Source organism: Vigna umbellata, chromosome 1, assembly GCF_029865625.1.
Source record: "Vigna umbellata cultivar VRB3 chromosome 1, Vumbellata_1.0, whole genome shotgun sequence".
Lineage (NCBI taxonomy): Eukaryota > Viridiplantae > Streptophyta > Magnoliopsida > Fabales > Fabaceae > Vigna > Vigna umbellata.
Genome location: NC_142165.1, coordinates 54,223,570 through 54,234,896, shown reverse-complemented (window position 1 = coordinate 54,234,896; position 11,327 = coordinate 54,223,570). Strand labels below are relative to the sequence as shown.

The window sequence follows — 11,327 nt, the reverse complement described above, 5'->3', positions numbered from 1 at the left end:
AAAACTTTAGAAAAGTGGTTTTTAGAGAGATGGTGATTTTATATAAAATAAAATTCAGTTACTTTAAATCTTTATATAGCTTAAACATTTTATTATTAAAATATTATAGTGTTCTCATTTTATAAAAACCATCATTGTTTTTAAGTCATTTTCACATTTAATCTTTAAATTAAGAAAAACATTATCATTGTATATAAACAAAGTTTATATTTATCTAAAATTTAAGGACTTATAAAATAAATAGTGATTTTAATAACTATACTCAGATTATTTTATTCATAAAAAGTTCATCTATAAATTGATTTGACGTTAATCAAGTTTCATTTTATAAAAATTACAATCTCTCTAGAAACTTTTTCTAGAACTTCCTTTGCTATCTCTCTAATTTTTAAAGTTTGTCTCTCATTTGTTAATCCACCAAAGACCACTAGTGGATTCATGGTGGAGAGGTCTACACTTCTGACTGATAAAAATCTCAAACTGAGTAAGTTCATTTTTTCTCTATTTTTAAGTTAATTTAGTGTTTTGGGACATACGTGATTCTAATATCCATGCATGTGACTCAAAAATTGCTCAAAGTAATACTTTGTTTAGATATGATCATAATGATATGGTTAGATATATGATTTGATGTCTATAGGTAATTAGAGCATATGAGGGCTAAAGCTCTAGGAGCAACTTTGAGTCAATGGTTTTTTTTACACCAAGTAAGGGAATCTAATTTTAAAATTAATTGTACTGATGATTGATGAAGTGTGAATTCTATGATGATGATTTATGAAGAATTTGGTTATGTGAAACCCGTTGTAGAATGATAATTTTACATGTATGAAATGATTTGTTGAATTAATGCTTTGTTTGTAATTTTGAGTTGCCTACATTGATGATATCTCTAAATTTGTTAGGTGACCTGATTGAACTTATTTAAGGTTGTTTTATAAGTAATATTATCCATGTTTTCAATTGAGAATGAGTGAAAAACTTAAACAAGTTGCATAATTCCGCATACTCATTGGGTGAGCATGTGACTAGCTAGCGAGAATCGTAATTTATAAGTCAGAGACCTCCAACATTTTAATTCACTAGGTGAGTAATTTCTCGCTGGGCGAGCTTATCAAAAGTGGTCCTAGGGGGCATACTTGCTCACCGAGTCAAAGCATGATTGGGTGAGTTTGAAAATTGTTGAAAATATAATGTCTTAATTACTCACACCAAGAGGGGGGTGAATTGGTGAAATGTAAACACAATGTTTTCTTTAAATCTTTTTCGCAAAGGAGATGCCTTTAAAAACTTTCTTGAAACGCAAGGAAAAAGATTTGTTTTGCACCGAAAATATATTCGATTAAGTACAGTAAGAAGTCGACTGAATAAAAGAGTGTAGGGATAGAAAGATCAAACGCTGAGTTTTTATAATGATCAAGGTTTTTACAACAAGGTTTTTATGCGACCTCACGTCAAAAATATAAAACACCTCTCTAACCCTCTAATCAAAATATAGGCATATACAAACAGACTAGCAACAATAATTCCCTCTCCTGCAGTCTACACCGTTTTAAGCCACCCTCAAAGTCAAGAACACAACACGCTCTTCTTCCTGTAATCACAACAAGGAACTTCAATCCAATGTTTACAAGATTGTAGCCTCTAATCTCTCAGTTACACCCAATGTGCAGATTTGATCAGCCTGTGTAAGTGCAGTTAACATGCTCTTCAAGAATCCATAAGGAGATGATCACCGTAGTCACTTCTTGTTTCTTAGAGCTCTTTCTCTCTTTCTGTAAGTATGCACTTTCTGCAAAAGATATCACAAAAATGTTAGATTCACACAAGTTTTTATAGAAATCAAGTTCGCGTCAATTTTTAGATTTTCACAGTTTAGACGCATTTTAATGGACTTAGCTACTAATGCAGTCGAATATAACAATTCTGTTATAGCAGTTAGGAACAATCAATGCAGTTAATTGAATGTATAATTAATACAAGCATTAACAGAATTTCAAAACTGTAACAAACTTAGTCGAATGCAGGTTGCATGTAATCGACTATGTACCACAATTAAACAAAGTTTTGAAAAACTTTCACTTTGAAAATCTCATAGCACACTTTGAAAATGGTTTGTGTAAAGCCACGAGTTTTAATTGACTCACTTCATAATGAAGTCGACTTAAAACTGTTGTTTTGCCACACACTTAAAAGTTCAACATAAGTGCTTGTGGTTTTTCTTCTATAAAACATTAGACATGCATTCACAAAAAAAATCAATTATATAGCACAGTGAAATGCAATGTATCAATACAATCATGTTCTCAATGCTTTAAACAGATTTACATATTTATTAAAACATATAACATGTAAGCAATAGAACATGTAACACATAAACAGTACATGTGTTATTAATTATGTTGTCATCATCAAAAACCAGAAGCTCTGAGATTGTAGGTTCAGATAAGCCAGTGCTCCCCTATCAACAATCTCAATAAGAATGTTGAAAACTTGAGAGCAAATGGGAATTTGCCTTGCTAAGTGAGATAAAGTCTTGTTGTTCGAGCTCGTATTTCACTAAGCGATAGGGTTTTGTGCAATGTCAATGTCAAAGTTATGTTATGATTAGGCGAACATAGTGATTGTTAGGCAAGTCTATTCCTAGTAGATACTCATTGAATGAGACACTTGCTCGCTAAGTGAGAATATGTCATAAGAAAGGATGACTTAAGTTTAAATCTTGCAAATTGTATTATTATTTATATGAACTTGGATGGAATGAGAAGGTAGAATTCTTAGGGTTAGAATATTATAATGTGTTATATTGTGTGTAGTTTATTGACGACAATGATTAAAATGAGATCATCTTGACTTTACTAGTAATTGGATTCACGTATATGAAAATAATTAGTTGTGAGAGTCGAGTGAGGTTAATATCTAAAGTTATTCTACCACACTCTATGGATTGGGAAACGACTGAAACATGTTATAGTTATAGCTCCATAGAAGCAAGAGTAAATGAGTAATGGCAAGTGTATGGTCTCATGATGCTAGTCAATATATCAATCCTCTAGAGGTTGTTTAAGATGTTTATCTATTTTTGAAATGACCTGAATGTAATGTGTGATTTCTTAAAAGGTGTATTTATGTTAAAAATTCATTGTTTAAAAGCTATGATTTAAATTTACACTAGCTTACTCATTTTTCTGTTTATTTGTTGTTTATTTGCGTGTGATGGTCATATGTTATATATGAGGAAAGGAAGGTGCAATTAGAAGGATTGAGAAGCGATGAGACTACTAATGGACGATTATAGTATGGTTGTTGCGTATGTATATAATTTTTGTATTGTATAGCTAATCTATTTTTTGTAAAACTTTATATATTTTGAAATTTTTCTTAAGTTTCAAGAAATATTATAAATACATATTGTTAGATATATTAGATTATTAGATATCTAATATATCTTTATCTTTTATCTTTAGTTAGCTTATTATTATTCCTTATTTGTATTTTGGGCTTAACCTATATTTCTTATATTATAAATAGGTTTAATTATTTCGGAGGTCCTTATTTTTGCAGAATCGTCTCAATTAGGTCTTCGTATTTTCAAAGAGCTCAATTAGGTCCCTGTTTTTGTAAAATTGGCTCAATTAGAACCTTGTCGTTAATCAGAGTGGACAACGTTAAAATTTCTCTATCTTGACTTGCTGACTGTGCAATTTTTAATAACGTGGCGCATTGTGGTTGTCTTAGGTGGAATTTATGTTATTTTAAGTTTTAAATAAGTTAAATTTAATTAAATCATAACATTTTAACGTTTTATTAGGATAACATAGGATTTTTGTGGTTTGATTGCTGAGTGTGTGTGCGAAATACAGTACAACTTCCCTTCTGTTCGACCTACCTCAACTTCTTCCATTTTTCAACTCCACACAAAACCAAAACCTTCCTTCAGAATCAAACACTTCAATTTCTACAAAATTCAAAATCGATTACATTCCCAACAATGTCCCACACACCATCGTAAGCCCTCGATTCCGATGAGCCAACCCCTGCATCCACCGCTACTGCCGCCCAAACCCCCGACTCCCATGCCGCCACACTCCTCCACCTTTCTTTCAACCAAGATTCTGGATGCTTCGCCACAACCATTGCCCGCGACTTTCGCATCTACAACTATGACCCTTTTTGGGAGATCTTTCGTCGCGATTTCGGCCCCGACAGCGGTGTTAGCCTCGTCCACATGCTCTTCCGCCCAACATACTCGCCTTTGTCGGTGGCTGCGTTGACCCACGCTACCCCCCAACAAGGTTATGATCTGGGACGACCACCAGTCCTGCTACATCTGCGAGCTATCCTTCCGCTCTGAGGTGAAAGGCATCCGGCTCTGGCACGACCGCGTCATGGTGGTCATGGCGCACAAGATCTTTGTGTACAACTTCTCCGATCTCAAGGTGCTGCACCAAATTGAGACCATCGCTAACCCTAAGGGCGTCTGCGACCTATCCCCAATTTTTCCTAAACACACTCAACAATCAAACACAAAATCCCTTAAGTTATCCTTAATAAAACGTTGTGTTTTGATTAAATTTAACTTATTTAAAACTTAAAATAACATAAATTCCACTTAAGCCAACTACATTGTGCCACGTCATTAATAATTACACAGTCAGCAAGTCAAGATAAATAAATTTTAACGTTGTCCACTCTAATTAACGGCAAGGTTCCAATTGAGCCAATTTTACAAAACAGGGACCTAATTGAACTCTTTGAAAATACGAGGACCTAATGGAGACGATTCTGCAGAAATAGGGACCTCCGAAATGATTAAACCTTATAAATAAAGAACCTTATGTGTATATTCAACACAAGAAAGATTAATCTCATCCATATTTTTTAGTATATCGAACATTATATCTAGAGCCTAAGGTTTTTTGAGAAAAACATTTTCGTCCCCTCTGCCACTACACTCACTGTATTAGTGGTAGCGCTGACTATTGTCATTGTTGACAACAACGCCATCTATCACCACTGTCGACAACGATGTCGTCTATCGCCACTATTGGAGTTTTACTTTTGACTGGCGACCATATAATTTTGATTGTCTCGGCCAGGTGACCACCGTGCTCTCAACGCTTTTTGAAGTCATGGATTTGCTCCCTTTTTTGACGATGATGCCTTTGTTTCCTCTTTTAGGATCAGTGTTTGGTGTCTTGATTGGAAAATCTAGGATTTCTAGGGGTTTTTCTCTCTTGTTCATCCATGGCTTCTTCCTCTTCTGACCTCTCTTCTGTCACCAATGTGTTTGACCCGTTCATTTACATGTTTTCTCCAATAGTAAATATGACTTTTGTTAGTTTGTTTATAACCATAATGGCTCTTCAACAATGATTTTTTTTATCAACTGAATATCAACAACGATTTGCAAGAAGATATTTATATATATTTTGGACTTAAGCTATAATTATTCTACTTTAAATATAATATCCTGTGTATATTCAACACATATATTATAAGCTTATGTTTTAGTTCATGGCTTAACACAATATTTATATACTATTTTTTAGCTATTTATTATTCAACTTCTTTAACTTTTATAAATTATTTGTTTTTTTACAAAGGATTATCTTCGTATACTTATATTATATTGATTCTTATAAGCTTCTCTAATTGATATTTTAATCTTAGAAGAAAAATTATTTTATATTTTCAAATGGGTGGAGATAGTGTTTTGTTTTTTTGGCAAAAGAAGATAAAAAAACTGGTTATACATATATCAATTTTTTATTATAAAAACGTGTTTGGAAACAACGATCTAAAATTTAACACTATAATTTTAAATTGTAATTCAGAAAAAATATCGTTTGAAGTTTAAGTTTTATAACTTTTAAACAATATATAATATAATGAATCGAAGTAAAAAAAAATTATTATTTAAAAATATAATAACATTCATAAGTCATATTATATATACTAATTTAATTAAAATATGTTATATAAATATATTATGTAAATCCCTTTTAAGAATGTTTAATGTTATGATTTGTGTTCAAAGAACCAAAGGCTATATTTGATTGTTTTTAATGTTATGTTCGAATACTTTTAATTTTAGTTTTATGTTTAAATATTTTTAAGAGTAAAATTTAAATTTGTTTATAGATAAAGTATAATTTTTGTTAAAATAAGACATTACATCCGTATATAATACATGATTCACTATGTACGAAAACACTACTAGAATAAAAATTGACATTTACAAATGTACTAATAAACATATAATTATAATATATCTGTACATATACTTTTTTGGAAATATGTAGGGCAAATTAGTAAATATTCATAACACCTAAAAACAATTACAATATTTTTAAAAACTAACCATGTTTATTAATTTATTTACTTTATATATATACACGAGTAAATTGTGAGAAGCGAGTACCTATAGTTACCTAGGGAATACAGTGATGAAGATAAAATTACTACTTACAATTATATAAATAGATACAAGATTTTTTTTTCTTAAACATAGGTATAGGAATTGGTAGTATAATTCTTTATCTATTGTCACTCTTATAGGATCTTATTAAAAATGTAAGAAAAATAGGTATCCATTTAAAATCAAAGAAGATAAAAGATATGAATGTATGCAGTACAGTGTTTTTTTTTGCTTTAATATTGTTTTTGTAACAAAAAATAAATTCCAATAATTACAAAAAAATTATCTATCTGCCAGATTCAACTAATAAAAAGAATTTTGCCTCCATAGCATTTATATTTATAATTTATTAGCAATTGATAGTGTAATGCAATGCAATATACCATATAAAGTTAATTAAAAGGCTTTTTAGATTAGACTATTGTTCTAAATAGAGTTTAATTATTTTAATAAATAGTTTTTAGATAAGAAGCTTTCAAGTTAATGAAATGAAATTTATTCTAATTTTATTATTAAACTCTTATGAAGAATTTCTTTATATATTTCAATATTATTTTACTTCAGACTAGGTATTTTCATATTAAAATTATTTTTTTAAAAAAATAACTTCTCGATATTTAACGAAATTTAAGAAATACAAGCAACACATATTTTCTATTTGTATTTGAAATTTATTAAGTTAAGAAATGAACGTACTCATCATTTTATAAATATTAAGTAATAGACTGTAATAAATAATTAAAAATCGAGAAAATGTATTACAAATATGATTTGGGTTAATTCCGTAAATTTATATTCACATGCAAAGTTTTGTTTTGGTTTTGGATGGTTGGCTAAAATTATGTATATATACAAAATAAAAAATAAAAAAATCACTTTTGTATATCTTGAGGTACACGAAATGTATATACGTATACGATGCCCCATTTCCATCTCTCGTTATGTATGACCACACAACTTTCGTCAGCACAAAACCCTAAACCCTAATTTAAAGCCAAGCCAAACAACCCAAACCCTCCCCTCTCTGACCTCCAATTCCTCATCCCTTGCTTCATACTTTCCAATTTGCCATGGCCGCCGCCACCGCCTTGCTCCGTTCTCTCCGCCGCCGAGAAGTTCCCACTTCCTCTATCTCAGCCTTTCGATCGGTACATCGCAGCTGCCTTTTTAGCATCTCTAAGTTGATTCTTTCTACACGATTAATTTCACCTCTCTTTTTTCTGTGATGTCTGCTTAATTGTGTTACGAATGTAGCAAATCAGTCTGTGGCTGATTTTATTCTTCGCTTAGCTGCTTAGAAACTATAGCTCTTCTTGTATATATTTTCTACTGATTGATTCCTAAGATCTTTCAGACGAGCTTCCTTATATTCCGCTTGTGTGCTAAAAAGAAAAAAAAAATTAACTCTTTGATATTACGTACTGCTAGATCTTGGATATTAACGGTTTTAGAAAGGTTTTGAGAACCGGACTTACGTGATATTCCATTTTTATAGAAGATTGAAGCATATTTTACTTTGATATTATTGCCTTATGTATTGGCTCGAAATTTTGCTAGATTTTCTGTGTTTTTCTGTGTAACTGACTTCATTTTTACTGATGGATGCTGTTGCTTTGTTGTATCTGTATTTTTTTTTAACCATAATTGACAAATTTTGAACTGCTTATATATTTAGGACCTACACAGTACATGAAGTTATAAACAATAGTTGACATTATGTCGTCATTTGTAGAATAATGATGGTTGGACTTGTGTTAATCATACACATGGTGAACATTAATCAGAAGGTAATTTTAATTTCTTTCGTATGGTTGTGTACAGTTGACAAGTGGCACAAAGACATCGTATGTATGTCACAAGTGGGCTAGTTTGTCTCGACCATTCAGGTGCAGTTTGCCATTCCGTTTTTTTAGTTTTCATACTTATATATATAGAGACAGCTAGTTGTCTCAAATTTATTCATTGTAAAACTTCATCCTCACCGCAGTTCAAAGCCTGCTGGTAATGATGTCATTGGAATTGATCTGGGCACTACCAATTCATGTGTTGCTGTTATGGAGGGAAAGGCAAGATTTTCTCTCTTAATTTATTTGGACATGTTTTCAGTGTTAATGTCTGTGCTGGCTAACAGTTATGACATTTTCAGAATCCTAAAGTCATTGAGAATTCTGAAGGAGCTCGAACAACACCATCAGTAGTTGCCTTTAACCAGAAAGGGGAGCTTCTTGTTGGTACACCTGCCAAGCGTCAGGCTGTGACTAACCCTACAAACACTCTTTTTGGAACCAAGCGAATGATTGGTAGGCGGTTTGATGATCCTCAAACTCAGAAGGAGATGAAGATGGTACCATTCAAGATTGTTAAGGCACCCAATGGAGATGCTTGGGTTGAAGCCAATGGACAGCAGTACTCTCCCAGCCAAATTGGTGCTTTTGTTCTCACCAAGATGAAGGAAACTGCTGAATCATATCTTGGAAAGTCAGTTTCAAAAGCTGTAATCACTGTACCAGCTTACTTCAATGATGCACAAAGGCAGGCAACAAAAGATGCTGGCAGAATTGCTGGTCTTGATGTCCAGAGAATCATCAACGAGCCCACTGCTGCTGCACTTTCATATGGGATGAACAACAAGGAGGGTCTCATTGCAGTTTTTGATCTTGGAGGTGGAACTTTTGATGTGTCCATCTTAGAGATTTCTAATGGTGTTTTTGAGGTATTAAAACTTGTTATTCTGTGCCTTTCTTAACCTGTCATTTGGAATAATTTTATAAATTCTTATTGATAACATTTTTTGTGTCCAGGTGAAAGCAACAAATGGTGACACCTTCTTGGGAGGAGAGGATTTTGATAATGCTTTATTGGACTTTCTAGTGAATGAATTCAAAAAATCTGAGAGTATTGACCTTTCAAAGGATAGGCTTGCCTTGCAGAGGCTTCGGGAAGCTGCTGAGAAAGCAAAAATAGAACTTTCTTCAACATCTCAAACAGAAATCAATCTTCCTTTCATCACTGCCGATGCATCTGGTGCAAAGCATTTGAATATCACATTGACTAGATCCAAGTTTGAGGCTTTAGTAAACCACTTGATTGAAAGGACAAAGGCACCGTGTAAAAGCTGCTTGAAGGATGCTAACGTATCTATCAAGGATGTTGATGAGGTTCTTCTTGTTGGAGGGATGACCCGTGTGCCTAAAGTCCAGAATGTGGTTTCAGAGATCTTTGGAAAGAGTCCTAGCAAAGGAGTAAATCCTGATGAGGCAGTTGCCATGGGAGCTGCTATTCAAGGTGGTATCTTACGCGGAGATGTTAAAGAGCTATTACTCCTCGACGTCACTCCACTTTCTCTGGGTATTGAGACTCTGGGTGGTATATTTACCAGGTTGATCAACCGTAACACCACAATTCCTACGAAAAAAAGCCAGGTAATCTTTAAACATTGACTTAGACCACTGCATTCTACTTTACAGTCCCCTTGGTTAGTCTTCTCGTATTTTACATTGAAATCAGGCAAATATATGCTTAATTAAAGGTCTTAAATAAAGATTTGCAAATTAAAGAGCTTAAATACTACACTTATTTTACCCAATTTTGTAATTTTAGATGTTTAGCCGTTTGATTTTGTTGCTATTAGGTAGACTCTACTTCTGACGAATGTGATTATTGTTTCAGGTGTTTTCAACAGCAGCTGACAATCAGACTCAGGTTGGTATCAAAGTTCTACAAGGTGAGCGAGAAATGGCTTCAGACAACAAATCGCTTGGAGAATTTGAGCTTGTTGGCATTCCTCCAGCCCCGAGAGGTATGCCTCAGATTGAAGTCACATTTGACATTGACGCCAACGGGATTGTTACCGTCTCTGCCAAAGACAAATCCACTGGTAAAGAACAGCAAATCACCATCCGATCATCTGGAGGACTCTCAGAAGATGAGATCGATAAGATGGTCAAGGAAGCAGAGTTGCATGCTCAAAAAGACCAAGAAAGGAAGACTCTCATTGACATTAGAAACAGTGCAGATACAACCATCTACAGCATTGAGAAGAGTTTAGGTGAATATAGAGAGAAGATTCCAAGTGAAGTGGCCAAAGAGATTGAAGATGCAGTATCAGATTTGAGAACGGCAATGGCAGGGGAGAATGCTGATGAAATTAAGGCAAAGCTTGATGCAGCGAACAAAGCTGTTTCCAAGATTGGAGAGCACATGTCAGGTGGTTCTAGTGGTGGTTCCTCCACTGGGGGTTCCCAGGGTGGTGACCAGGCTCCCGAGGCGGAGTATGAAGAAGTCAAGAAGTGAGATATTTAAGGCATGGTTGCTTTTGTTTCTTCCCATTAATCATCACATAATTGCAAGAATACAAGTTTACTTTGTATCTAATGTTGAAAGCCATTTTTTTCTAGAAGGCTCTTGATTTGTAGCACTTTTGGAGTCCGAACACGGCTGCTTGAATAACGATATCGAATTTTTTGCATAAAATTAGTTCACTATTGTGATTTTCTATTGCTAGTGTTTGCACTTAGATTGGATATTTGCACTTAGATTTGTATTCTAACGCCCTCGTCACACTTTATTTATTCCGTTTTCGTTGTACCTTGATTTAGAGTAGCAGCAGCAGCTGGGGAGTTTGAAAACTTAAGGATGATTAGAATCCCAATCTGAAATAAATTGTGGTCTCTTTTCTCGTTCAAAATGCTAGACATCTTTCAGCTAATATGAAGGTCACCCTAAGGTATCTTAAAATTCCTCAAATAGGGATGTCAAAATGAGATATTGCAAACCAACTTTCGTTAAGTGGAAAAAATTCAAGTTTGTTAAACATGGATAAAATTGAAGTTAATTCACTTAATTTGTTGGTTAAAAAAGTTTGAGTTGGGTTGAAGGTGAGTTAAGGAGTAGCTTATTAATATCA

General features: G+C 33.4%; 1 protein-coding gene across 1 annotated transcript; it reads left to right on the top strand.

The window, feature by feature from the left end:
- The first annotated feature begins 7,377 nt into the window (after positions 1-7,377).
- Positions 7,378-10,920, top strand: LOC148205764 (heat shock 70 kDa protein, mitochondrial). Its single transcript, XM_088103778.1, has 6 exons — positions 7,378-7,569; positions 8,243-8,307; positions 8,409-8,487; positions 8,568-9,134; positions 9,223-9,843; positions 10,091-10,920. Exons 1-6 carry the CDS (start codon positions 7,492-7,494, stop codon positions 10,712-10,714), a joined length of 2,034 nt encoding a protein of 677 aa, XP_087959904.1. The 5' UTR covers positions 7,378-7,491; the 3' UTR covers positions 10,715-10,920.
- Positions 10,921-11,327: the final 407 nt, after the last annotated feature.

Coding starts and splice junctions, on each gene's coding strand:
- LOC148205764 (XM_088103778.1), top strand. CDS start 7,492: ATGGCCGCCGCCACCGCCTTGCTCCGTTCTCTCCGCCGCCGAGAAGTT. Junction 8,488..8,567: donor TTGCTGTTATGGAGGGAAAG/GCAAGATTTTCT, acceptor TGACATTTTCAG/AATCCTAAAGTCATTGAGAA. Junction 9,844..10,090: donor TTCCTACGAAAAAAAGCCAG/GTAATCTTTAAA, acceptor TTATTGTTTCAG/GTGTTTTCAACAGCAGCTGA.